Source organism: Sminthopsis crassicaudata, chromosome 6 (assembly GCF_048593235.1).
Source record: "Sminthopsis crassicaudata isolate SCR6 chromosome 6, ASM4859323v1, whole genome shotgun sequence".
In the NCBI taxonomy this organism is placed as follows: Eukaryota; Metazoa; Chordata; class Mammalia; order Dasyuromorphia; family Dasyuridae; genus Sminthopsis; species Sminthopsis crassicaudata.
The window spans coordinates 251,617,697-251,644,532 of NC_133622.1; the positions used below are offsets into that span (position 1 = coordinate 251,617,697).

General features: G+C 57.3%; 2 protein-coding genes across 3 annotated transcripts; one reads left to right on the plus strand and one right to left on the minus strand.

Annotated features, from left to right (window-relative positions):
* The first annotated feature begins 1,230 nt into the window (after positions 1–1,230).
* Positions 1,231–20,284, plus strand: ACTN3 (actinin alpha 3). The gene is made up of 21 exons (XM_074273425.1): positions 1,231–1,422; positions 5,438–5,552; positions 8,051–8,170; positions 8,259–8,345; positions 8,429–8,516; positions 9,171–9,249; positions 9,359–9,440; positions 10,405–10,490; positions 11,520–11,612; positions 11,782–12,012; positions 12,100–12,247; positions 13,368–13,518; positions 14,887–14,995; positions 15,085–15,225; positions 15,717–15,899; positions 16,072–16,206; positions 16,793–16,972; positions 18,181–18,327; positions 18,456–18,521; positions 19,649–19,807; positions 19,930–20,284. The coding sequence occupies exons 1-21, from the start codon at positions 1,288–1,290 to the stop codon at positions 20,086–20,088; spliced, it is 2,694 nt and encodes an 897-aa protein (XP_074129526.1). The 5' UTR covers positions 1,231–1,287; the 3' UTR covers positions 20,089–20,284.
* Positions 20,285–20,790: 506 nt separating this feature from the next.
* On the minus strand, positions 20,791–26,373 carry CTSF (cathepsin F). 2 transcript variants are annotated; one of them, XM_074273431.1, is made up of 14 exons: positions 26,099–26,370; positions 25,438–25,536; positions 24,305–24,377; positions 24,139–24,194; positions 23,987–24,062; positions 23,014–23,127; positions 22,755–22,900; positions 22,575–22,671; positions 22,408–22,488; positions 22,174–22,293; positions 22,001–22,065; positions 21,788–21,878; positions 21,506–21,564; positions 20,791–21,413 (listed from the first exon to the last, which is right to left on the minus strand). In XM_074273431.1, the coding sequence occupies exons 1-14, from the start codon at positions 26,285–26,287 to the stop codon at positions 21,339–21,341; spliced, it is 1,341 nt and encodes a 446-aa protein (XP_074129532.1). In that variant the 5' UTR covers positions 26,288–26,370; the 3' UTR covers positions 20,791–21,338. The 2 variants fall into 2 exon arrangements, with proteins under 2 accessions (XP_074129532.1, XP_074129531.1); XM_074273430.1 differs by lacking the exon at positions 22,001–22,065 and having other exon boundaries at positions 21,788–21,931; positions 22,147–22,293; positions 26,099–26,373.
* Between the last annotated feature and the right edge of the window lie 463 nt (positions 26,374–26,836).

Consider the following 26,836-nt stretch of genomic DNA (forward strand, 5'->3'; position numbering starts at 1 on the left):
AAACCCGGTGTGTCATCGAAGCCTTCATCCAGGTCACAGATTTTTAAAAGTTCTCAGATCCCTGTGGGATTCCCCTGGAGAACTCGACACTGCACTGACCACCAAGGGGTCTTTGGGAGGCTTCAACAGTCTTAGGCCACCAATCCGTTTCAGTTCCACCCAACTGGGCTTTGCTGCAGCTGAGAGCTCTCCAGCCATCTCGTCCTGGAACCATCTCTGGAAACTTTTACCAGGTGTTTTACTCCAGATTACCCCCAACAAGTCTTCCCCTGATCTGCTGGAGGGACAATCCTGGCAAAAAAGAAAACGGGTAAATCTGGCCCATCTGGGTCTGGGGCGGTGACTCTTGGTGATCACTGCTTCCTTTCCCGGATTCCACCCGTCCCCTCTCCTATGGCTTTGCCAGGAAAGGACCCGGAACTCAGGGTCCCCGGGATGGAGACTCTACCTCTCTGCAAACATGGGCGTCATTTGTGCATTTCCAATCCCTCTGCCCTCTCCCTTGGGGGCGTGTGTCAGAGGTCACTCCGCAGTCCCACCTGCAGGCTTGTGGCCATGGCGGTGCATTGAGGGCAGCTCGGGCGCCGTCTCCAGGGTCCTTGATCCGAGAGCTGAGCCCACCCTGGCTCCCTGGAGCGCAGAGGGGATGGAATTGCACCCGAGCGGGGCCTGCCCTGCCTCAGCACATTCCCGGCCAGCCAGCTCCAGGCCAGCAGTATTAATAGCCTCGGCCACATCCAACTGGCTCCGCTGGCCCCCCCAGGATTAGCGCCCAGCCTCCAGCTTCCCACACCTTCCCAGACATTCGCCCCCTCCCCCTTCCAGGAAAAAAGCAAAACCCACTCAGCGCGTTCCTTAGGCCTCGATTTCTCCGTCCGAGAAACGGGTGGATGGGTGGGCTCCCCTCCTCTCCCCGTGCGCCCCCACCCCCACTCTCCCACAGCTCGGATGTGTGAAGGAAAGGGAATTCAACCAAGTGAGAGAGCCCCGCCCCAGGGCTTTCTGGGACAAACGACCTCAAAACGCTTCGGAGGGCACTGGATGCCCAGATTTCCGCAGTTTTTCTGGGCTGGGAGGGGGCCAGCAGGGGATCATCCCTCCCGGTTTTTCCCTCCCCCCCCCCCCCCCCGCCCCTGAGTCCTCGCCCCCTCCCTTCCCCTCCTCTTGTTGCCCCTCCCTCATTTCCAAATTTAGCGGGAACCCGATCCGAGTCCCGGGAGTATTTATGGGTGCTGCCGTCGGGGCCGGGGGCCGGGCCGAGCCGGGGCAGAACCACGGGAGGCGGGCATGATGATGGTGCTTCAGCCCGAGGGCCTGGGCGAGGGCCAGGGTCTCTACGGGGGCGGGGAGTACATGGAACAGGAGGAGGACTGGGACCGGGACCTGCTCCTGGACCCCGCCTGGGAGAAGCAGCAGCGGAAGGTGAGGGGTCCGGCGCGGGCGGGGGCTCGGGGCTCCGGGTTCCGGCCAGAGAATGGGGGGCCGTGAGCGGGGCGTTCCAAACCTGCCTCGGCCCCCCTTTCTGCACAATGGCACAGACCTGGTCGCGTCCCCTCTTCCGAGGCGCCAGGTCTCTGGTGGGGGGGCTGGGGAGGGAGAAGGCTAGAGCGTGTGGAGACTGCCCCCTCCCCCTGACTGAAATCAGCCCGGAATGGGAAGGGTGGGAGGAAGAGCTCAGCTTCAGAACCCCTGGTGGCCCCCAAGACTTTTTCCCAATCTTAGTCAGAGGCGCCCCTCCCCCGTGTCATCGAAGCCTCATCTCCTGACTAGGACTGGGATGGCCCATAGAAGAAGGGCAGAGAGAAGGACGCTGGATATGAGTCCTTAATCCAAAACCCTCCTTTTACAGATGGGGAAACTGAGGCTTAAGAGAGGCATGTTCTAGGTCTCGTGTGGAGCCAGTGGCAGAGCCAAAACTAGTAGCCAGATGCCCCCGATTCAGGAATCCAGTCCTCTTCCCAGCACCTCCCTTGCCCCAATCTGGGGCACCCAGCTTCTGACTCTCAGTCCTCCCTATCCCGGGCTGGGAGGTGGGGTGGGGGGATCGGGGGCAGAGGCTGAGGGGGAGGGGTTGCCCGGGTCTCCTTACCAGTAATCTGACCCTCTGGCCAGATGGACACTTTCTGCTGAGGCAGCGACTTGGGGGAGCCTCCAGAAGGGGGGCAGCTGCTGTCTGCTGAATCCTGACCTTTTAGGGTAGTTAGGAGGGTGTCCCCGACCCCCCCCAGCCAACTCTCCTTGCAAAGCAGTCTGAGGTTTGAGGCGGGGATTCCCCGGCTCCATGTTTCCCCTCGAGGAGCTTCCCAGGAAGTGACCAGACCAGGGATTCTGCTCAAGCCCAAGTTGATTCCTGGCTCCGGCCAAACCTGGGGGAGGGGGGGAAGTGAGTGGGTTAGCCCTGAAACCGTTACTCTGCACTGAGGCGGGGGTCAGCCTCCCTGCCTCTGCTCCTCCCTGACTCTGGGGGCTTCCCTCAGAGGCCAGACCTGCCTGGGCCCGTCCGCCATTCCACTTGTGTCCCTGAGCCAGTTCTCCGCATCTGATCCTCCCCGAGTCCTAAGGCCAGCAGATTCCTCCCTGGCTCCTCTAATCCCCACAAATCAGGGCTGGTGGCCTGCCCCAAATCCCTCCCCCAGCCAACTTAGCTCTAACCTTCTGCAGCCCAGCTCGCCAACTGCTGAGCCCCTTCCTGATGAGCAAAGTCCCCTTCAGCTTTCTGTGTCTGGGGCTCACAGAAACCTCAGTTTCCCCTGCAGGCCCCTGGGCCCCCAGCCCCCTCTTCTCCAGGCCAGCTCTCCCTTCTCCACCCCTGACCCGAAGTCCAGGAGGACACTGCGGCCCCCTGTTCTCACCGCCATGTTCTTATGAATGGCGTTCACCACGGCTCCCTCTTCTCGCCAGCACCGCCATGACCTGGCCCGGCCTCTACCCCAAAGCCAGCCTCCTGTGAAAAGTCTGGCCCCCACTTCCATGACCAGTTCCACTCTCCTACTTGCCTGACTCTGCTCTAGGGCCTGGAGCTCCTTGTTTTGGCCGTGGGGTCCAGATGCCAAAAAGAAAGACCTCTTGGGCTTCTGGGAGGAGCCCTCCCTTCCCATCCGTCGCCTCTTCAGGGCTCGGGCCCGAGCAGGACGGATGAGTTGGTCCCTCTGCTCCAGTCTCCAGTCTCTTGCCTCCTTGTCCTGCCACTTTAATCCGAGGCCAGCCCAGGACCGCTGCCCCCCCCTCCCAGGCAGAAGCTCAAGCTCCTTCCATTTCCCCCTAAGCGATTCCATGCCCTGTCCCCCCTGCAACGAGGCAGAAGCTGCTCTTCTTTCCCCTGCAGCTCAGGATCTGGCTTGGACATTACTAAGACAAGATTTCCCCCCCCCCAATCCCCTTTTCCCCTTCTCTTCAGCCCTGACTGTTCCCTACCCCCCTTCTTTAGAGCAGCCCCTGACTGGTGGGTTTTTTCACTACCATGGTCAGCTCCTTTTCTCCTGCCCCAGATCCAGCCTTTCCACCTTCTCCAGGAAACCGGGAACCTCCACCATCCCCTCCATCTTCAGTGTCTTCTTTCCAACTGCTTGAGAAGAGCCCAAATCTTCTTCATCCTTAAAAAAAAAAAAAAAAAAAAAAAACCTTCCCAAGACTCCTCTGTTCCCTCAAGCCTCTCCTCCCTGTCAGCCAAACTCCTTGGAAAAACAGTCTCCCGCTCCTGCTTCCACTTCGCTTCTCCTTGCACTTTCTGCAAAGGGGCTCCTGAGCTCATCACCCCAATGGCACCGGTACCTCTTTACCAGCGATTCCGTTCCCCCTTTCTTATTAAAGCTTTTTATTTACAGAACATATAAAAACACCGACCCTTGCAAAACCTTCTGTTCCAAATTTCCCTCCTTCTCCCACCCCCTCTGGGTAATCCAATCTATGTTCAAACATGTTAAGATACATGTGAAATCCAATATGGGTATACGTGTTTATACAATGATCTTGCTACACAACAAAAATCAGATCAAAAAGGAAAAAAAAATGAGAAAGAAAATAAAATTCAAGCAACCAAACAAACAAAAAAAGTGGGAAACACTATGTTGTGATCCACCCTTAGTTCCCACAGTCCTCTCTGGGTGCAGATGGCTCCCTTCATCACAAGATCATTGAATTCAATCATCTTGTTACCTCATCAGCGCCCCCCTGTTTAATTATCAACCCCCTGAAGAGGACCATGGCAGTGTCGAGTGGAGGCTAGGATACTGGACTAAGAAAATCTGGGTTCAGACTTTACCTCCCACACTTACTAGCTGAACGACCCCCCAGATAAGTCCTTAATCTCTCTATGCTTTCCTCTTCTTACCTGTAAAATGAAGGGGTTCGACTCAATGGCCTGTAAGGGTCTTTCTAGATCTAGGAACCACCAGGTGATGCAGTCAATGGAGCTCCAGGTCTGGACTTGGGAAGACCCTTCTTCCTGGTTTCAAATATAGCTATACGTCTCTAGACAAGTCATTTTGTCCTCTTTGCCTCAGTTCCCCTCTCTGTAAAATAGTCTGGAGAAGGAAATGGCTATTCCCTCCGGTGTCTCTACCAAGAGAACCCCCAATGGCTCAATGTCCTCTAGATTTCTCAAATTCATCATGTAAAAAATACAGCTCATTATCTTTTTTTTTTCCCCCCTGAGGCTGGGGTTAAGTGACTTGCCCAGGGTCACACAGCTAGGAAGTGTTAAATGTCTGAGATCAGATTTGAACTTGGGTCCTCCTGAATTCAAGGCTGGTGCTCTATCCACTGCATACAGCTCATTATCTTGACCCCCAAAGCCACCCTCTTCTGAATTTCCTACTTACGTTGAGGATGGATTCCCAGGTCCTCCATTTTGGAGTCGTCCTTGACTACCCCGTCCCCTTAGCGCCAGCCTTGCCATTTGTAGGGGCCTGCAGAGACTTTCTCCTTTCTAGTCTGTTATGAGCAGCTGCCGAAGTGATTTCCCTCCATCTGGCCTGTTCCCCACAAAGCCCACTGACTCCCATTGTCTCTAGGACCCCATTGGACATCTACAACCTGCTGCTTCTCCCTGGGGTTCTCCCCACCCATGATGCCCCATTTTCTGTCTCCTTCCCTATACTCTGGACGTCCCCAATGCCAAGGATGCTCTTCTTCCTCGCCCTCCTTTGGAATCCCTGGTTTCCAGGCTCAGCCCGAGTCCCACCTTCCTCAGAGACTTCCCCAGGCCCTCCTGCTGCTGCTGCCCTGCCCTCCCCAAGCTGCTTTACTCTGCCTTGTATGGGGACATTTCTTATGGTTTCCTCTACTTGTTCTCCTCTGCTGATGTGGGAGCCTCAGTCTCCTGATCTGTCCAATGGGTGCACACAAACTACTTCCAAGGGCCATTGTAAGGCAAGTGGGCCTGGCCTGAGGCCTCCCAGGGAACAGCTCCTAGCGCTTCTCTTCCTTGTGCTCCCAGACCTTCACAGCCTGGTGTAACTCCCACCTGCGCAAGGCCGGGACCCAAATTGAGAACATCGAGGAGGACTTCCGCAATGGCCTTAAACTCATGCTGCTCCTGGAGGTCATATCAGGTGAGGGCCAAGAGCTGGGGGCCATAGAGTTCTCAGAGCCAGGAGGTCATCAGGAGGCAGGGGGCTGGGGGCGTGCTCTGTGATGGTGGGGAAGGAACCAGGGCATGCAGAAGCAGCTGCTGGAGGTGGCCAGAGGGATGGCTGGGGCCGAGGCTGCCCTGGGGGAGAGTCAGGGGTCCACCACAGGAGTGAGGGCTGGGGAGACACAGAGCACCAGGTGGCAGCTTTACCCATGCCCCAACCAGATGGGCAGCACATCCTATCTCTGGGGTTTTACTAAGCTTCCCTGAGTGACATCTTCTGTCCAGCTACTGGGGTTAGAAGATCTGCCTCAGACATATGCCAGCAAGGTGACCCTGAACAGGAGCCTCCCAGAGCCCCCACGCAGCCCCTGAGACGCTCAACTGCAGAATAGTCGCTAATCTGCACAAGTAGAGGGAATTTCCACACTGGGAGCTCCTCACAATGAGGAGCAAATCCTAGCTCTGTGACTTCTGAATTCCAACCCAGAAATACAAAAGAAAACAGTAATTTTCTTATTTTTCCTCCACTTAGTTATTTTCAAACTTGTCTCATACTTATTTATGCAATTTTAATAGTTTAGATTTTTTAATTGTTAATGAGTATCTACCTTCTCTCTCTCCTACCTCTTACCAAATCCTATTAAAAAAGAAAGCAAAACATAACCCTTTGTAACAAGCACAAATATCAAATCAAAGGATTTCTTGAATTGTCGGTTCAGTTGTATTCCATTGGATGGTGTTTTCAAGGACTTATTTCCCATAGCTCCTCCAGTATTTATTTTCTTTTTGGGTCAACTTTGACAATTTGATTAACGTGAGATTCTGTGTTGTTTTAATTTGCATTTCTTTAATTATTGCATATTCTTTTAAAATTATTTGTTAATTATCGCATATTCATGAATTATTAATTATTTAGAGCATTTAAGATGGCTATTATGGCTAATTATTAATAAGATAATAATATTATTGTGTATTATATTATTATATCAATATATACTATATATTATATTAATATATAATGTTACGTTATTATATATTATCATTAATAATGAATTATTATTATTATTCATGGCTATTGATAGTTTGCCTTTCTCTGAAAATTGCCTAGTGATATACTTTGATTATTTGTCAATTAGGGAATGGCTTTTTGTTTCCTTATATGTTTGAATCAACTCCCTCTCTTAGAAGTGAGACACTTATTGAAGAACTGAAGCAACTCAAAGCAAAAATTGTTTCTTATTTATCTGTTTCTCTTCTAATTTTAGATGAATTGGTTTTGTACAAAAAATATTTAAAAAATATTTATATCCTCAAAATTATTTTAATTTTTTTTGATTCTTTCTTACCATTTTGGTCATGAAGCTTTGATCTGAAGCATAATTTTTTCCTTGCTCTTCTAATTTGCATAAATAAATATCACACTTTGCATCTCGAAATCACATACTCACTTATAGCTTATCTTGAGGTATATAGTGGGAGATGTTAATCTGTACCAAGTTTTGCCAGATCACGTTCTAGTTTTCCCAATAATTTATGTCTAATGTGTTCATTTGCATCTGTATGTTTTGTAACTAATTGATTCTATTGACCAACTTCTATTTCCTACCTAGTACCAAATTATTCTGATAATTGCAGCTTTATAGTGTAGTTTGAAATCAGATACTTCTAAGGCTTCCTTCCTTCTAATTTTTTCTCTCAATAATTTCTTACCTTTTGTTCCTCTGGATGAATTTCATTATTATTTTTTCTTGCTCTATAAAGTAATTCTTTAGTAGTTCAGTTGGCATGGAGCCAAATTAATTTCATAATTTTTTCATTTTTATCAGACTACCCACAAGCAATTAATATTTCTCTAGTTGTTTAGATCCATGTTTATAGAGAGTGTTTTATGATTGGGCTCATACAGTGCCTGTGTGTCTCTTAGCAAGCCTCCCATATATTTTATGTATTATCTAACTATTTATATCATTTCTTCCCCTCCCCCTTTGAAAAGCAGCATGGTGTAATGGATACTCTCATCCTTGCCACATTCTGCTTGTGTGACCCTGGACAAATGGCTCAACCCCTCATCATTGCTCAAACTCAAGTAGAAATGGGGGCCACTAAACCATATGAGTGTCACATTTGTTTTATTGTGTTTTTATTTTTGTTGCTCAGTATGTCCCTGCCAGTTTTTGGTCCCAGCCACACTGAGGCGGGCTGTGGGCCACATGTTTGACCCCTCTACTCTAGACCACCCTCCAAAACAAGGAGTTAAAGAGAAGACACTGCCCTGAACCTTTGTTGCCACTTTCTTATTTGGGGAGCTCCAGTCTCTGTCTCTATTAGATTGTAAGCTTTCTGAGGACAGGGAATGTATTTTTTTCTTTCCCATCCTTCTATCCTTAGTGCCAAGCATACAATAGGTGCTTAATAACATTTCTGAGTTGAACTCTTGGGGGCCTCCCACCATCTTGGCTCTCTCCCATCTCCTAGGTGAGAGGCTGCCCAGGCCAGATAAGGGCAAGATGCGCTTCCACAAGATTGCCAATGTCAACAAGGCCCTGGACTTCATTGCCAGCAAAGGGGTCAAACTCGTGTCCATTGGGGCTGAAGGTGAGGTGCCTGTGCTAGTGGGGGGGTGGGCAGGGAGGGGAGGCCCTGGTTCAATCTCCTCTCTCCTCGGCCCGACTCTCCCCCCCAGAAATTGTGGACGGGAACCTGAAGATGACTTTGGGCATGATCTGGACCATCATCCTCCGCTTTGCCATCCAGGACATCTCTGTGGAGGGTAAGAGCCAGGCAGAATGGGCGGGACTGGCCCCACTGGCCCCTCTGTTCTCCTCACAGCCCCTTTCCTCTGCTCCCTTCCAGAGACCTCGGCCAAAGAAGGTTTGCTCCTATGGTGTCAACGGAAGACCGCACCTTACCGGAACGTGAATGTGCAAAACTTCCACACGAGGTCTCTGCTAGGGGCCCCCAAACACCACCTTACCTGGATCACTCTCCCCAGAGTGCCCCTATGTGGGAGCTGCTAGAACTGGGGGTGGCAGAGCTGGGGGGCCTCTTAGAACTAAAATGTCAGAGGTGGGGGCCCTTAGAACCTGAGGTGTCAGATGTGGGAGACCCTTAGAACTCAGATGTCAGAGGTGGGGGCCCTTAGAACTAAAATGTCAGAGGTGGGGGGCCCTTAGAACCTGAGGTGTCAGATGTGGGAGACCCTTAGAACTGAGATGTCAGAGGTGGGGGAGGGACCCTTAGAACCTGAGGTGTCAGATGTGGGAGACCCTTAGAACTCAGATGTCAGAGGTGGGGGCCCTTAGAACTAAAATGTCAGAGGTGGGGGAGGGACCCTTAGAACATGGAATGTCCAAGTTGAGGGGGAAGAACTTAGAGATCATTAAGTTCAACCATGTCATATTATAGATGAGAGGGGGAAGGGGCAGTGAACGCTTGTGGGAACCAGATCCTCCGGCCCCCTGGGTCTCCTGCCCTGGATGGCACAAGATTCTGGGCAGAACCAGCCCAGAGCTCAATGGCCCCTCAGCTTGGGAGGGACTCACAGACCACGGTCTAATGTGGGGGGAGGGCTCCAACCTCACTTCTCTCCCCCCAGCTGGAAGGACGGCCTGGCCCTCTGTGCTCTCATCCACCGGCATCGCCCCGACCTCATCGACTACGCCAAACTGCGCAAGGTGGGGGCCCTGACCGGCCAGCATCTGGCCCCTGACTATTTCGCTGATACTGCTGCCCCTCCCCTTGAGCTTGACCTCTGACCTGGCTCTGACAATTGCTCCCTCCCAGGATGACCCCATTGGCAACCTGAACACCGCCTTTGAGGTAGCTGAGAAGTACCTGGACATCCCCAAAATGTTGGATGCAGAAGGTGAGCGTGACCAGGAACTAGTTAACGTCCACAGACTAAGGGGCTTGGCCTTCCTGGGTGGGGGGGCTGTGCTGGGCAGGCAGTGATGGGCCGGCGGCTCAGCTTTCACAGGGGACAAGATGCAGGGGAAGGAGCCCGAGGGTCTGGGTTCCAATCTCACTCCAACCACCTCGGGAGCTGCTCGGGCTCCCTGGGCCTCTGCTTCCACTTCTGTAAGGTAAAGAGACTCAAAGCAGGTGGCCCTGAGGCCCCACCCACTTCTTAGCCTTTGCAAACACAGAAATGTTAAACATAAAAGAAAAACACCTAAAATCACACCTGGAGTCTCTGCCCGCCATTGTGGTCATAGGATGAGAAGGGACAGGGTAGTTTTTACATGAAAAGACCTAGGAAATTTAAGCGGCTTGCCCAGCGTCACACAGCTGGTAACCTCCAGAGCCAGGATTTGACAGAAAGAGACAGAGACAGAGAGACAGAGACAGAGACAAAGAGAAAGAAAAGGGGGTGGAGAGAGAGAGAGAGACAGACAGACAGACAGACAGACAGAGACAGAGAGACAGAGACAGAGAGACAGAGAAAGAGACAGAGACAGACAGACAGACAAACAGACAGAGACAGAGAGACAGAGAAAGAGAGAGAGACAGAGAGAGACAGAGAGAGAGAGAGAGAGAGAGAGAGAGAGACAGAGAGAGAGACAGAGAGAGAGAGAGAGAGAGAGAGAGAGAGAGAGAGAGAGAGAGACAGAGACAGAGACAGAGACAGAGAGAGAGAGGAGGGAGAGAGACAGAGAGAGAGAGAGAGAGAGAGAAAGAGAGAGAGAGAGAGAGACAGAGAGAGACAGAGAGAGAGAGAGAGAGAGAGAGAGAGAGAGAGAGAGAGAGAGAGAGAGAGAGAGAGAGAGAGAGAGATCACAGAAACAGAGGGGGAGAGACAGCACTTCTAAGGCCTGTTTCCCGCTCCCCAGATATTGTGAACACCCCCAAGCCGGATGAGAAGGCCGTCATGACCTACGTATCCTGCTTCTATCACGCCTTTGCTGGGGCGGAGCAGGTGCAGGGAGCAGGGCTACCTTGGGATGAGGAAGGAGGGAGCTCCGGGGTGGCCGACTAGGATGAGGGCGTGGAACAGGTGTTGTTCCCAAGGCCTTGGGTTAAATCCCGGATTCTGGAAAGCCATGACTTTATCCTTTTTGGGCCTCCATTCCCTGATTGGTCAAATGAGGAGGATTTGCCTTTCCGTGCCCACTTGGCAAGGTGCTGGGCTACTGCCAACTACTCTTGGCTAAGCCACTCTACTGCAGGAGAAGCACATGGGATCAGTTTCACTGAGGGGGGCGGGACTAGGTGGTCACATCACAAGTCTGCTGGAACCATGTCGTGGAAAGCCCTGGGTTCAAATCTCAAGCAGAGTCACTGAGGTTTTGGGATGTCACTTGCCCTTGCCCCTGTGGAATGACCCTGGGTGCCTGAGGGCCGTTCCAGCTCTACGATTCCCTGAGTTTCTAAAAGGGGCCGTGGGAGGGCTGCTCTGGCCCCCGAACCTTTCCTGGAAAAGAATCCCTGCTCTGGGCTGTTCCTGTGTCCCCCAGAATTCCACGGGTCAGGGGCCTGTGTGGCAGGCCCTTCTCCTCCTCCTCCATCCTGATTGCTTCCAGCCTGGTCCCCCCAAGGCAACTGGGGCCATGCACTGTTCCTGCATTGGGTAGTGATGCTCCTTTAACTCCTTAGGGGACCCTATAGTTCCAAGACTCAGGTTGGGGAATGACCCCCTTTCCTCCTCTATTCTTTCACTCGCTCATTTGACCAACATTTATTAAGTCCCTGCTGTACGCAGAGCACTATGGGGGATTTGTGGCCTGGGAGTTAGGATACAAGGACAGTGAGGAGACACAATATTTGACAAGATTTCCTGGACCCTAGTGGAGATCCAGATCTAGGGGCCTTGTGGGGGAATCCAGGCCGCTGCACGTGGGGGAGGCCGGGGCCCTGTAGCCGTTGGAGGGAGAGCCCGCCTGTGAGGGGACAGAGCCCCTGGGGAAGAAGCCTGAGGGAGTCTTGCCTTGGGACCCTCTCCCCACAGGCCGAGACGGCTGCTAACAGGATCTGCAAGGTGCTGGCAGTGAACCAGGAGAACGAGAAGCTGATGGAGGAGTATGAGAAGCTGGCCAGCGAGGTGGGTGTCTCTGGGGCCCCGGTGACCTTGACACCTTTGGTCCTGGGGACATAAGGGCCAGAACTGGATGGCCTTGCTCTGGAGAAGCTCCCGGGCTGCCCGGGGGAGCCCAAGCTGCCGGGCGGGATGGGAAAAGCTGGGGGCAAGGTGGGAACCTTCTCTTGGCCAGTTGCTGGAGTGGATCCGCCGCACGGTGCCCTGGCTGGAGAACCGGACCAGTGAGCCCAGCATGAGCGCCATGCAGCGGAAGCTGGAGGACTTCCGGGAATACCGGCGTCTGCACAAGCCGCCCCGCGTGCAGGAGAAGTGCCAGCTGGAGATTAACTTCAACACGCTGCAAACCAAGCTTCGGCTCAGCCACCGGCCTGCCTTCATGCCCTCGGAAGGCAAGCTGGTCTCGGTGAGCACAGAGGCCCAGGGCTGGGGGGGGGGGGGCGAAAGGGCCCGGCCGCCAGGGACACAGAAGAGCCCCTCTCCTCCTCCTCAGGACATCGCCAACGCCTGGCGGGGCCTGGAACAGGCTGAGAAGGGCTACGAGGACTGGCTGCTGGCAGAGATCAGGAGGCTTCAGCGCCTGCAGCATCTAGCGGAGAAGTTCAGACAGAAAGCTTCCCTGCACGAGACGTGGACCCGGGGTAAGGGTCGGACCAGCACCTGCTCCATTGCTTTCTGCAGTCAGGGGGCCGTCGCCCTGGAAGATGAAGGAGGATGTCCAAGGGAGAGCAATTTCTCTGCCTTCTGGGCAGTCTGCATTTGGTCACAAGGAGCAATCAGCCCTCACTTGGGCCACGCCCTTTGATCCTCACAACCCTATGAGGTGCAGAGGGGTGACAGGTATTACTGTCCCCATTTTGCAGAGGAGAAAGTTGAGGCTGAGACTTTCCGCAGCCATACAACCAATAAGAATCAGAGGTGGGGAGTGTCCCTACTGGGTCTTCCCAGTCCCTCCAGCTCAGCTCTTTCCAGGGCTCTGTGGCCCTGTCCATTGAGGATGTCATCTAAGTCATTAATAAAGATGGCCGACACCAGCGGTCACCGTCAGGGCCCAGAGCCTCCCTCAGCGGGCCTGCTCTCCTCTGACTGGGACCACCCTCTCTGGGGGCCCGGATGCCATCAGCAGGACAGTGTCCAGAGCAGGACAACCAGGACCGGGGAGAGGCTGGGGGTGTTCAGATCGAAGGAGGGGAGACTCCGGGATGGGAGAGGAGACTGTGAAGGCCGTCTCTGAGCATCTGAAATGCTCCCTGCAGAAGGGGGCCCAGGGGGCAGAGCCAGAAGGGGGGGGCGGGATGGACAGATGACATCATATTGATATCAAGAGATGCTTCCTAGCACTTAGAGCCATTCCAAAGTGGAAGGGGTGAGCTCTCCATTCCCGGGAGTATTCAAGCAGAGGTGCTATGGCCTCCCCTCAGGGAAAAGATTGTGGGTATTTTTTCCTGGGTGTGGGATGGGCAGTGAGGGCCTTCCACCTAAACACATCTGTGAACATCAGCTGCTGGTTCTGATAAAAATAACTTGGGCAATGAATAAGAGGGGTCCGGACGCAGAGTGGGCATCGGGAAGCTTGGGCCGGGGTCCCACCACGCGGCTGTGGGTGCAGGGTCCCTTCCCTGGGCAGGGCCAGAGTGTCTTGCTTTAAAATGGCAGGATTGGCCGCCCTGTGGGTTAAAGTCCGCTCTAGCACCATGCCCTCTGACTGTGGCACCCTGTGGACTGTGGGGGCCCGGGGCCACCTGCCTCTCCCTCCTCCAGGAAAGGAAGATCTGCTGAGCCAGAGAGATTATGAATCGGCCTCCCTGCAGGAGGTGCGGGCCCTGCTGAGGCGGCACGAGGCCTTTGAGAGTGACCTGGCCGCCCACCAGGACCGGGTGGAGCAGATTGCTGCCATAGCCCAGGAGCTCAAGTACAGCTGCCCTGCCCCTCCCTCCTGCCCCCTCCCCTGGTCTCCCTCCCATTCTCCAGGGACTCCTGCCTCTAGCTTCAGCTTGGGGAGCTCCCCTGGCACCCCTCCCCACCTTGCATTCCCTGTATCCCCAAAGATTTCGGGGGGATTACAGGGACCCAGCTACACCTGCTCTCAGGCCCTCACACATAAGGGATGAAGCTTCAGACACAGAACTCGAACTCAGACCCAGCTCTGCTACTTGCAGCTTCCGGGAGAATACCATCTCCCTGAGGAGATCAGTTTTGATCTTCAAAGCCGGCCCAGTATCTTATACCTGTAAATTGAAGCTGAAGGCACGGGGTCTGGCCCCAGCTCTGCCAGGGGCCCAGCCCCGGGATTTCATGGGGATCGGGAACTCCCACTGAGGAAATTCCCTCCACCTGCTCTGCAAGAACCTGCTCGGAGGAAGTGGTTTGGGACCCTGGCTAGTCAAGGGATGTGCTCAGTGTCACCCATCCAGGAAACGGCAGAGGCTGCCCTTGAACCCATGACTTCCTGACTCAGGCTGGCCACCCACAAAACTCCTTGCCCCCACGACCTGAGTGTCAGCTATTTTTATCATCATTATCTGCACTTTACAAATGAGTAAACTGAGGACTCTAGAGGTGAACGGATTGAGTAGCCAAACATCTTTAAAGTGTCCACTATGTGCCAGACACTTCTCCTATTCATGGGTATAGAAGTCAAGTAGCATGTATTAAGCACCTACTATGTGCTAGGTACTCTTTTTGCCCATGAGTGGTCAAGTAGCATGTGTTAAGCACCTACTATGTGCTAAGTACTGTTTTTGCCCATGAGTGTAGAAGTCAAGTAGTATGTGTTAAGCACCTACTATGTGCTAAGTACTGTTTTTGCCCATGAGTGTAGAAGTCAAGTAGCATATGTTAAGCACCTACTATGTGCTAAGTACTGTTTTTGCCCATGAGTGTAGAAGTCAAGTAGCATGTATTAAGCACCTACTATGTGCTAGGTACTCTTTTTGCCCATGAGTGGTCAAGTAGCATGTGTTAAGCACCTACTATGTGCTAAGTACTGTTTTTGCCCATGAGTGTAGAAGTCAAGTAGCATGTATTAAGCATCTACTGGATGTTAGGTTCCTTTCTCCACCATGGATATAGAAGTCAATTAGTAGATATTAAGCACCTACTACGTGCTGGTGCTGGAATCATGTCCAGGGCAGGGCAGGAGTGGAGGGTGGGCCTCCCGACTGCAAGGCCTTTGCCTCTCCATCCGCGTATAATAAATCTCTGAGGGAGGTGGGGGCCCTCAGGGCCGGGCTGCCCCCCCAGCCACCCCGAAGGATCAGCGGAGCCTTGCCCCTTTCAGTGAGCTGGACTATCACGACGCAGCCTCAGTGAACAGCCGCTGCCAGGCCATCTGCGACCAGTGGGACTCCCTGGGAACCCTGACTCAGAAAAGGAGGGATGCCCTGGAGGTGACGGAGGGGCTGGGCGCGGGCGGCCGAGGGGGGGCCCGGCGGGCCGGGCCGGCTGTGGGCAACCTCTCGCGCCCCTCCCCCCCCAGAGGATGGAGAAGCTCCTGGAAACCATAGACCAGCTGCAGCTGGAGTTTGCCCGCCGGGCAGCCCCTTTCAACAACTGGCTGGACGGGGCCGTGGAGGACCTGCAGGACGTGTGGCTGGTGCACTCGGTGGATGAGACCCAGGTGGGTTACAAAAGGCAATGGGAGAAGGCCCCGCCCGCTTCCTTCTCCCGCCGACGTCATTGGCTGGCCGAGCTTTCCGTCAGCAACAGAGGACCCGTGCCTGTACTTGGTTGCTCTTCAATCATTGGCTGGCCTAAGAGGATGGACAGCTCAGCCAGCCTGTGGGGACGGCGCTTGCTAGTTCCCCCCTCCTTTGCTCTGTACAGTGAGCCAGCGGTCGGGGCAGCCACGGGAGGGATATAGTGTATCTGTCGGGTTGCCGCGGCCCCGCCCCCTCAGCATCTCCCCGGGGGCAGCGGGCTGCGGGGACTTGCCCTCGGGCTGAGGCTGCTCCGGGTCTGAGGGTCCTGGGCCTGAATGGGGCTGAGATGGAGAAAGGGAGACGGGCCGACCAGGAGGGAGGCGGCCCAGCACCGCCCCATGCCCCCCCCAGGGCTCACCCTCCCCATGGGGGGGGGCCCTAAGCCTGGGCCCTCGCTGCTGTTCCCCAGAGCCTCATCACCGCCCACGAGCAGTTCAAGGCCACTCTGCCTGAGGCGGACCGGGAGCGGGGCGCCATCCTGGGCATTCAGGGGGAGATCCAGAAGATCTGTCAGACGTACGGGCTGCGCCCGAGCTCCTCCAACCCCTACATCAGCCTCTCGGCCCAGGACATCACTGGCAAGTGGGACATGGTAAGTGCCGGGCGCCTGTTCCCGCCCCTGGGGGGCACCCTCCCCCAACCCCTCCCCCGGGCACGGCCCTCTTCACAGGAAACCTTTGAGGTTCTACGAGCCTCACCCTCACTTAACCCACACTCTGTGGGCCCTGCCCCCACCCAGCTGACCCAGCCTCCCTTGCGGTCAGGTGCGGAAGCTGGTACCCAGCCGGGACCAGACGCTGCAGGAGGAGCTGGCCCGCCAGCAGGCCAACGAGCGGGTCCGCAGGCAGTTTGCGGCCCAGGCCAATGCCATCGGCCCTTGGATTCAGGGAAAGGTGGAGGTGAGAAAAGCTGGGCCCGAAGGGTGGGGGAGGGGCGCAGGGCCCAAGCCTGGGGTGGGCTTCCCCCCCTATGAGGGCAGACCTAGCACAGGGTGGGCTTGCCCCCTAGCGAGCAGGGATCTGGTCTGGGGACACAGCAGGAACGTCAGGAGGAAGTTGGTGGCCCAGGAAAGTCCAATTGGAGAACACCTGAAGAGAAACCTCAGGCCTCAGAACCCAAAGTCCTTTGCAGGGAGACTTCAGGGGCAGAAAGCAGAGACCGCCCTGGACAGAGAGCAGGGCCAGGCTGGCTTGGGAGAGCCCCCCACCCAAGCACGCAAGCCCTCCCCTCCCTATTCCTGGCAGTCCACAAAAGACCTGGCGCAGGGCTCGGGGCCTGGCGTTGTGACGTGGGTAGAGAGACCCCAGGAGTCCCTCATGTGATTCATTGACATGAGGGCAGGTGAAGGACGAGCAACAGGTGGAGAGCAGGATAGAACAGGCATTTGCATGGGAAGAAGTGTCCTCCAAAGTTGGCACCTGAAGGCAAAGCTCTAGTTGCCCTACCCTAGGTATCACTCTGACCAGGCTGTCTTTGACCCTGCAGGAAGTTGGCCGTCTGGCCGTGGGCCTGGCTGGCTCCCTCGAGGAACAGATGGCGGGACTGAGGCAGCAAGAACAAAATATCATCAACTACAAGAGCAACGTGGACCGGCTCGAGGGTGACCACCAGCTGCTCCAGGAGAGCCTGGTGTTTGACAACAAACACACCGTCTACAGCATGGAGGTTGGTGTGGAAGCAAAAGGAGGGGGGGGCCTGCAGAAGGAGGAGGAAAAGGCGGGGGCTAAAGTGGCCAGTGTCATTCAGCACTCATGGACCCTACCTGCCTGGGGAGAAGAGAGACCCGGTGCCATCTTCTGTCCCTGGGGCGGACATCGGTCCTGCCATTTACCCAGAATTTCAGGGTTGCTCTCTGTGGTTACAGTAATAATCTCCTCCTTAGCTCTGAGTCAGTCTTCCCATGATTCTCTAGTTTCTTCCGGTACGTTCCCATTCTGTCACCTCTTGGTCAGCTATTCCTGCCCAGTGCACAGGGATCTGCTTTGCCTCTGCCACTGGGAGCACAATGGGTACTTGAGGGTTTGCTGCCTGAGGGACTGGTTGCTGCCCCAAGCCCATGACCCAGATGGGACCTTTCTCTTGCTCTCTTTGAGCTCCTTAGAATACAAGCCCAGATCGCAAGAGGCAAAGGTTGCAAGAAGACTTTTCTCCAGCCTCAATAGCAGGAATTGTCAGTTGGGAGGGCCCTTAGAACACGGAACGTCAGAGCTGGGAGGGCCCTTAGAACACAGAACATCAGAGCTGGGAGGGCCCTTAGAACACGGAACATCAGAGCTGGGAGGGCCCTTAGAACACGGAACGTCAGAGCTGGGAGGGCCCTTAGAACACAACATCAGAGCTGGGAGGGCCCTTAGAACACGGAACATCAGAGCTGGGAGGGCCCTTAGAACACGGAGCGTCAGAGCTGGGAGGGCCCTTAGAACACGGAACATCAGAGCTGGGAGGGCCCTTAGAACATGGAACGTCAGAGCTGGGAGGGCCCTTAGAACAAGGAACGTCAGAGCTGGGAGGGCCCTTAGAACACGGAACGTCAGAGCTGGGAGGGCCCTTAGAACACAGAACGTCAGAGCTGGGAGGGCCCTTAGAACACGGAACGTCAGAGCTGGGAGGGCCCTTAGAACACAGAACTTCAGAGCTGGGAGGGCCCTTAGAACACAGAATGTTTTAAGCGGGTGGGGGGGGGGGTTAGAAAACTAAGGCCCCAGAAAAAATTGACTTGCTCAAGAGGAGGAAAGTTGCTCAGAACTTGAATCCAGATCTTCTGCCTCCAGGGATTTTAGAGCTGGAAGGGACCTGGGACATCTGCTCTCCCCATTCTGCCTTGGCTGCTGAAGATCAGGGTGTCTTAATGCCCCCTTCCTGTCTCCTTCTAGCATATCCGCGTGGGCTGGGAACAGCTGCTCACCTCCATCGCCCGGACCATCAATGAGGTGGAGAACCAGGTGCTGACCCGGGATGCCAAAGGCCTGAGCCAGGAGCAGCTGAACGAGTTCCGGGCCTCCTTCAACCACTTTGATCGGGTCAGTAAACAGTCCTGGGGAGAGCTGGGGGCAGGTGGGAGAGCCCGGGAGGGCAGCAGAATTGTGCCCGTGGTGGAGGCAGGAGAGGCCAGATGCTGGAGGCTTGACATTCTCTTTGACTATCCCAGAAACGGAACGGGATGATGGAACCGGATGACTTCCGAGCCTGTCTCATCTCCATGGGCTACGACTTGGTGAGTAGTCCCTCTGCACACTCTGTTCTCCCGGCCGGCCATAGCGGGGGCCCGAAGGGCTTATCCCATATCCCTCCTCTTCCGGCCAGCTCTGCCTGGGCCCCTCCTTGCTCTAGGAGGGCCTCCCTTCTAGCATCAACTTTGAAGCCTTCTCAGTCTGGCTTGTCACGTTACTCTCCGTGCCAGCCAAACCACCCCTTCTGCTGCTCCCCGTGACAGTCCATTTCCCAGCCCCAAGCTTTGGCAAGGGCCGCACCCCGGTGAAAGTCATTTCCTTTGGACCCAGACTCCATTCCAGTCAGCACTAACCAATCTGACAGAATCGCATCAAAGCTCTGAGTATAAGACCCCAGAGCTGCAGATTCACCCCCTTGATAGGAAGCTAAAGGCCCTCCTCCCTCGTTTCTCCCAGTCATGGTGGCCAAGCCCACGGTTGTGAAGTTGACTCAACTATAGGGAAAGTTCCCCCGAACATTTTTGTACCTCCGGCCCAACCTCTTGTCCAGTGGGGGCAGGTGACCCTCTCATGACCACTTACTGTGAGAGCGTGCCCCATTTCCTCCTGCCCAACCTCAGGAGAAGCCCGTCCATCTCATGTGGAGACACTCCTTGCTTCCCCGACTCGGGACCCTACTGCCCTACCATTTTGCTTATTTTAGCTGATGCAGCACATAGCAATCAATGGAACTATTGTCTGGGGTATAGCTGTTCTTGAGTATTTGGACCTTAGCCCCGAAACAATGGGGTCCTCTGAGGAAGAGGGACCTCAGACCCCTAACTCTGTAACACTGGGGCCTTGTGAGGGAGAGGGACCTCGGACCCTTTAAGTACCACTGGCTCGGAGTGCTTTTCTTGTCTGGGGGATAATTTTAGTCGCCGCACCCCCATGCCCAGACCAGCCATCCTCACCCCTTTGAGCCCGCTCAGGTCTCCAGTTTGGCCCCCAGGAAGCCTTCCCAAGCCCCTTCCAAAGCTTCCTCCCTATTCCTGTCCACGTTCCCTTCTCAAGGACAGGGCGCCAGCTCTGTACCTCCACTGCTCTGGGTCCCCTTTCCTAGCGTCTGGTCTGCAACCGACCTGCTGCTTTGTCAGAGGAAGGAACAAACGCCTGGGGCTTTGCCTCCTAGGGGGAAGTTGAGTTTGCCCGCATCATGACCATGGTGGACCCCAACGCGGCCGGGGTCGTCACCTTCCAAGCCTTCATCGACTTTATGACCCGAGAGACGGCCGAGACGGACACGGCAGAGCAGGTGGTGGCCTCCTTCAAGATCCTGGCGGGAGACAAGGTACGTGTCTGGGGCTGGACCCGCCCCGGGGTCCCGAGAGCCCTCTCCTGCTGGGAGCGAGGGTGGTCTCTGAGCATGGGCCGGGGGTGGTGGGCTCTGACCCTGCCCCTTCTGTCCCACAGAATTACATCACAAGCGAGGAGCTGCGGCGGGAGCTGCCGCCCGAGCAGGCCGAGTACTGCATCCGCCGGATGGTCCCCTACACCGGGCCCGGGGCCCCCTCGGGGGCTCTGGACTATGTTGCCTTCTCGAGCGCCCTCTATGGGGAGAGCGACCTCTGACCGCCAGCCCTTTCCCTCGCATCCCCCCCCCCTCCAAGCATCCGGCCTCCTCCTTTCTTGGGCAGCACCTAAGCTGCCTCCCCGACCCCCTGACCCCAGTTCTCACCATAAGGTCCCTTCCTCCTCCCAAACATCTGTGAGCTCAGAGTCACCTCCCTCCCCACCGGCTGCACTCAATAAAGCTCCCTCTCCCCTGGCTGGGACCCCGTCTCTCCTCTACTGGGGGCAGTGAGCAGACTGGAAGCCCTGGGGGGGGGCTAATCCCACTGTGCCCCCTCCACGATGGGCGGGGAATGGCTGGTGATGAGACCTGGGGCCAGCGACCCTCGGTGGCCCATTGGCCATCCACTAAGCACCTACTGTGTGTCAGTCCCAGTGCTAAACACAGGGGCTGCAGGCAAAATGGCCCTGCCTCAGGGAGCCCACACTGTTAGTGAGACAAATGTCCAGGGGCTGGAGGGAAGGGGAAGGGGCTGAGATCAGGAGAGGCCTAGGGAGAGTCAGCTGCCTCTGGTCTGGGAGTGGTAGGGAGCCACTGGAGGTTGTAGAGCAGGGGAGTGCCACAGTCAGGTCGCCAGCTGACCGCTGTGTAGGAACAAATGAAAGAGGCCTGAGACCCAAGCTGAGGCAAGCTCCCCTCCCCTGAACTGCTGCACCGGGGTCTGACTGTGCGCCCTGCAGAGAAGTCACTGCACCCAAACATAGGGAGGGAACTATCTTTATTGATGCTGGAAGGGCTCCGGCGCCAGCCTGAACCGTACCGCCGGGGAAGGAGAATGAACACCATCATCCAGACAGGGAAACTGAGGCTCAGAGAAGGGCTTGCAGCAGCTGGGCTTGCGGTCCTGCTTCACTTGAGGGGACCCCATCCTTCCTGCTCCGGCTGGACCCCCAGCTGCTCTTAGCTGGTGCTGAAACCCCCCTAACCTGCCTCCCCCACACCTCAGATGGCCCGGGGCAGGGGCTGGAGACAGCCTCACCAGGGCTTAGGGTGCCCCCAGTGCCAGGGGTGCATGTGGCCAAGGCAGGTCTGGGGTCAGAGGTCAGGAGCCAGGCCAAGCCAAGGCTAGTCTAGGGGTCAGAGATCAAGAGCTAGACCAGCCAAGGTTAGTCTAAGGGTTGGAGGTCAGGAGTCAGGCCAGGCTAAGGCTAGTCTAGAGGTCAGAGGTCAGGAGCCAGGCCAGGCAGCTGCTGAGACGTCCTGCCCGCAGGGGGTACTGCTTTTACCGCTTCCAGGCCGGAGCGGCTCTCTAGTCCACGACGGCAGAGCTGGCCATGGCATTCACCCCACAGGCCCGGGCCCCTCGGTATAAGTAGTAATACCCCTGGAAGGAAGGAAGGGTGGGAACAAAGCTTGGTAAGTGAATGGAAGGGACAGGACGGGGGAGCAGCTTGGGGGGGGGCAGCTACCACTTACCTCCTCGCCCCAGTCAGGGCCCCAGCTGTTCTTGATGGCCCAGAAGGGGATGCCTGAGCCTGTGAAGAGAAGCCGGGAGGCTCAGAGGGGCCTGGGAGAGGCCGGCCGTGGCCCCAGGAGCCCCGTGAGGCACGTTTCAGGGTGCAGGGGGCTGGCACAGCGCGCCCTTCGGACATGAAGGGCTTGAGAAACATGGCCTGAGGCTCAGGGCCTGAGGCTGATGGAAAGGATGGACACAGGGCCCAAGCCCTCCCACTGCCCAGAAGACACTGGGTGACTTACGGTGGCCATAGCCCACAAGCAACACGGCGTGGTCGATGAACCAGGGGCTGCAGAGGGGCCGGAATGGGTGGGAGACTCCCCGGCGGTAGAACTGGAGAGACAGAAGGAAGATGGAGTGGGGGCCGGGGGGGGGGGGTTGTGTGTCTGCGGGGGAGGGTTGAGGGTCTGGGGGGTCTGCGGGGGGGGAGGGGGGGAAGGCCGGAGTACCCTCACCTGCATGGCGAAGGCATTGAGAGCGATGGAGACGGGGCCGTTCTCTGCCAGCCACGCAGCAAGCTCTGGGGTGAGAGAGAAATAAACGGGGTGACTCGCATGGGGCCCCCCCAGGCAGCTGGGACAGCCCAGAGCTTCCCGAAAACCCTTCCCCTTGCAGCGTCCCCCGCCACCTTCTTCATCGCGGCTCAGATCCACGGAGCTGTTGATGTAGACTTGCGCCTTGTCGGGAGAAAAGCTGCAGCGCTCCTTGCGGCCCTCGTAGCTGTAATCCTTCTCTGTCTCCAGGCCACCTGGGGAGGCAGGCGAGGAGACCCTCACTGGGGAGAATGGGGGAGGGCCAGGAGAGCAGAGCCGGCACCCCCTGGGGACTCCCCCTCCCCTCAGCGGGGTCCCCCGCTCCCTACCGAGCTTCTCGATGGCCGTGTAGGCGTTGGAGGGCAGGCCTCCGCCACAGGCTTGGTCCAGAGTATCACAGTCCACCAGCTCTACAAGGAGAGAGCAGGAAAAGGTCTGAGGGGCCCGAGGGTCAGGGCAGGGCCAGGAAAGGGGCTGGGGCCGGAGCCGTCCCTACCCTGCTCGGAAAGGGCCAGCAGGGCCCCTCGGCGGAGAAACCACTGCCCCTCCACGTTGCCGGTGACGGAGAAGGCCCAGCAGGACCCACAGGCGCCCTGGGGAGAAAAGGAGGAAACGGGGTTGGCTCAGAGCCCCCACCCCCTCCCCCCTCGTGGGGTCCCTGTGGCCAAGCGCCCACCTGATTCTTGACGTCAGTGACAGCCCCGTGGTCTCTCCAGTCCCAGGAGGCCGGGGCCGGGCCCTGAGCGGCTGGACCAGGCTTCAGGGCCCGGCCTGGAAGGCTGCTCAGCAGGGGGTTCAGATACAAAGTCCGAAACTCCTCCTCTGTGGAATGAAATGGGAATCAGGTGGGGTGGAGGCCGGGCAGGGGAGGCCCTCGGCAGGGCCTGCCATTGGGACGCGGCTGACCCGCCCCCTCCCCCCGCCTCCCCCCCTACCTGTGAGGTCACTGAACTTGGTGACTCCGTACTCGGCGGAGCCTCGGTCCAACTCCTGCATCTTGCGGGCCAGCTCCAGGTTGTGGGCGAAGATCCCCAGGCGCCGCTGCGTCTCTGCGGACGAGGAGGGGCTCACCGGGCGGGAAGGCGCCTCTCGTCTCCCCCCACTCGAGGGCCGGAGGGGAAGCTCTCCAGGAGGGCGGCTGCCCGGGGTTAGCACCGGGCTCTGTGGCCAGCAGGCTCTCTTTGAATGCCGCAATTACCCAGTGAGGGCTCAGGGACGGGAATGAGCATTTAGGAAGCACCTTCTGTGTGCCAGGCCGAGGCTGCACACGTTACCCATGTGATCTGGGTACCCCCTCTTCCGGCCTCTCCAGCCCCTGCCCCCACACAGGGGGTGCCCTCCCCCATTCACTGAGATGGCATTTATCTGTATGTCCTGGAAGCTGTCCCTGGCATGGGTCCTGGCACACAGCAAGTGCTTAATAAGTGCTTGTTGACTAGTTGACCACTCTACTGTGGCCTCACAGCCAAAAGTGGTGGCCCCTGTCCTGCAGGACATCACTTCTATGGGAAGAGGAAATGCAGAGACAGTGAAACAGCCGTCAGGGAAAGGGGGGAGCAGGGCGGGCCTCCTGGAGGAGGTGGCCCCGGGAAAAACGGGAGGAAGGAGACAGGGGGCACAGCCTGGGTAAAGCTACTAAGGGAAAGGCAGGACAGAAAGCTGGGGGAGGAGAAGGGTTTTGACCCCACCAACGAGAGCGTTTGTAATGTCCTTGGTACAGAGGCGGCGCTTAATAAGTGCCCATTCTCTTCCCTTTCCCTCACAAAGTCCCATGGGGAGCGGTGCAAGCTTGCTGAGGGAGGGAGGGGCCGCACACATCAGCGGGGCCGAGCCGCCTGCGAGGGGACAGGGCAGAGGCGGGACACGGGGGCCTCCAGGACACCCCCCTCTCCCCTCCCCGAACCCCACCTGTGGCATTGGCGTAACTCTTGTTGTAGGTGGTCAGGAAGTCCTTGAAGAGCGAGATCAGCTGCACTGAGTCGCCCTGAAACAGAAGGAGGGGCTGCCCACACAGGCCCGGGCTCGGGGAGGGCCCGGCCCGCACCGGGACTGCTTCTCACCTGCAATGCGGGGGTGGGAGCCTGGCGGCCGGAAGTCCAGAGGAGACGCTGGTCCCCTAGCGGGGGTGAAAGCGAAGGAGGCCATTGAGGGAAGCCCGGGCCAGCCCCCTCCCACGAGCCCCCCGCCCCGCGCTGCCACCCTCTGGCCCGCACCCCCTCCGCTCACCCGGCTGGCCACAGTCTTGCTTCAGCAGCGTCTGCTTGGCCCCCATCTGGTCCAGGACTTCAAAGTGACAAAGCTGAGGGGGAGGAAGAAGCCCGTGTTGGGGTGGGGGAGGGGGGGCAGGCAGGGCAGCCCACGGTAAGAACCCTGCTTCAGACGCTCCTCCCAGGGGGCCCTAAGCAAGGCCTGCTCCGTCTGAGACTCTGGGAGCCGAGAGTAAGTCAGGGCCGGGCCGGGCTGGAGGGTCTCAGAGGCCCCTTCCAGGCGGAAGCTGGGATCCCGTGGTCCTCCTGGGACAAAGCGCCCTTTGCTTCTCCTTTGTACACTGTCCCACCAGCACCATCATCTCCTTTAGGGCAGGGACAGTTTCATTTTTACCTTTGTCTCACTGTATAATTCCTGGCACATAGTAGGTGCTTAATAAATGCTCACTCCTTGATGACACTGGTCAGAAGCGCACCAGGCCGGTGTCAGGAAGACCTGACTTCCAATTTTGCCTTCCTAGCTGCGTGATCCTGGGCAGGGCACTTAGCCCTTTCTGCCTCAGTTTTCTCATCTATAAAACGGGGATAATAATGGCACCTCCCTCCCAGGATTGTTGTGAGAGTCAAATGAGAAGGGCAAGATGCTTAGCATAGTGCCTGGCACACAGCGGGCGCTCCATAAATGTTGGCTGCCGTCGCTCTAGAGTCTGAGCAGGCCCCGGTGGGGGGCGTGGGGAGGCTTCTCCTGGCTGGGAAGCCGGACCCCAAGCTGCCCTTCGGGGGTCCGCACGGCGGGAGGCAGGGGCTGGCTCCCTCACAGCTGGGGGGGGGGGCTCTGCTCCAGACTCTTCTGCATCCATGTCTGTGGATGGAAAGGAGCAGGGGCGGGGCCCAAGCCCAGGGGCTGCGGGGGATCCAGACAGCCTGAGGCTCTTGGGGAAACAGGCCTAGAGCAGGATTCCCCAGTCCCCTCCCCCCCCCAGGCGGGTTCCTGGCTGTGACTCAGGGTGAGCTTGTTGTGGGGGGGAGGGGGCGGCTCCCTCGTGACACTCACTCACTCCGCTGAGTCAGCCCCACTGTGGGCATGTTGGGGCTAATGGGGCAGAAGGAGTCACGGCCGGGGCAGGCTCAGGGTGTGAGGTCGGGGCTTACCAGGGTCCCCGAAGGCTGCGCGTCCCTGCAGGCCGTGGGGGGGCCGCACGGCGGCTCCTGCACCGTCACTTCTAGGGAGTACAGCGCCCCCTGGGCCATCTGAGGAAAGGGGAGGCAGGGTCAGAAGGGGGATGGGAGCTCGGGCCCTCCGCGGCCCCAGGCCCAGCACAGACGGCAGCCTGAGGCCCCTCCCCCCACCGAGGGGTCCAGGGGTGCTGCACAGGGGCAGAATGTGGGGGCGGTGCCGCCGAAGTGGGGAAAATCTAACCGACAAGATAACAAAGTAAATTACTGTATGATCACACGGGATATTGTTTTAAAACTAGGTCAATGGGTGATCCATTGGATCCTTGGGAACAGTTTAATGACCTCGCTTTTGGAGAGGTAGCCCCTCCAGGGAGGGGGGCATGATCTCGGGGACCCACCGGGATAATCAGCACCTGCAGGATCCGCCCCCGGGATCCGACTCCACCCCTGAAGCTAAATCCCCCAAATCTCCTCTTACTCAAGGTCCTGCCCCTGAATAACAAAACCAGCTGGGTGGCGGTCCCTCAACTGCAAGCTCCACCCATCGCTCTCAGGCCCCGCCCCGAAGCCAATCCCCCCTCGTTTCGGCCTTTTACACAAGGCTCCGCCCCATCCTTCAGGTCCCGCCCCTCACCTTTAGGCTCCGCCCCCGAACGCTCAGCAGTTCAGCCGCAGCCCCCAGATCGCGGCCTCGGTTGTAAACCTCCATCGCAAACCGAGCCGGGGCTTCCAGCGCGGGCTCAGAGGCTAGAGGGAGGCGCCAGGCCTCCCCGCCCCGGAGCAGAGACAACAGTATCGGGAGGAGCAGCCGCCAGACCTCCATGACCGGTGCGGGTCAGGCTCCGAATCTCTAGCAGCTGCCGAACCCAGCTCTCGACTGCTCGGGAGGACCGGCGCAGCCACTAGTGAGGAGGGGCGGGAACTCCTCCGGCCAATGAGCGTGGAGGTCGCGCCGCGCCTGCGCCTTTGCCTGTTTATAGGCGCACGTGGGGCGGGGCGGGACGTGCCGGGCTGCCCCGGAGCCCCGGCCCCCCCTGCCTCCCCCCTCCTTGGTTAAAGATAGAACCCGGAGGGGTGCGTGTCCGGGCCGGGGTCATTCCATCCGTGGCCGGGCGAGCCGAGCGTTCTCTGAGAGGAACCGCGCCTTAGAGACGATGGCTGCTTCGCGCCGGCCCCGAGTGCAAATCCTACCTCAGGCGCTTACTAGCCGCGTGATCCTAAACCCCTCCGGGCCTCGTTTTCTGTAACCTGTACAATGGGGATAAGGACGGCTGGGGAATGGCTCGTGAGACCAAATAAGTGTTGTCGCTGTCACTACCGCCCCGAGAGTTGGGCCAGGGCCGTCTCCAACCTTCACCTCCGTTGATATCCC

Bases quoted from the DNA above. Each gene is read 5' to 3' on its own strand.
- CTSF (XM_074273430.1), bottom strand. From the start codon at position 26,287: ATGGAGGTCTGGCGGCTGCTCCTCCCGATACTGTTGTCTCTGCTCCGG. The intron at 22,672-22,754 runs GTGGGCGCTTGG...TTTTCTCCCCAG, and splicing joins TCACTGACGTCAAGAATCAG to GGCGCCTGTGGGTCCTGCTG. The intron at 21,932-22,146 runs GTTTTCGGGAAG...CCTCCCCCGCAG, and splicing joins GGGACGCTGCAAGGGGAAGG to ACACACAACCCCCCCCCCCC.
- ACTN3 (XM_074273425.1), top strand. From the start codon at position 1,288: ATGATGATGGTGCTTCAGCCCGAGGGCCTGGGCGAGGGCCAGGGTCTC. The intron at 9,441-10,404 runs GTGAGCGTGACC...CCCGCTCCCCAG, and splicing joins CAAAATGTTGGATGCAGAAG to ATATTGTGAACACCCCCAAG. The intron at 19,808-19,929 runs GTACGTGTCTGG...TCTGTCCCACAG, and splicing joins AGATCCTGGCGGGAGACAAG to AATTACATCACAAGCGAGGA.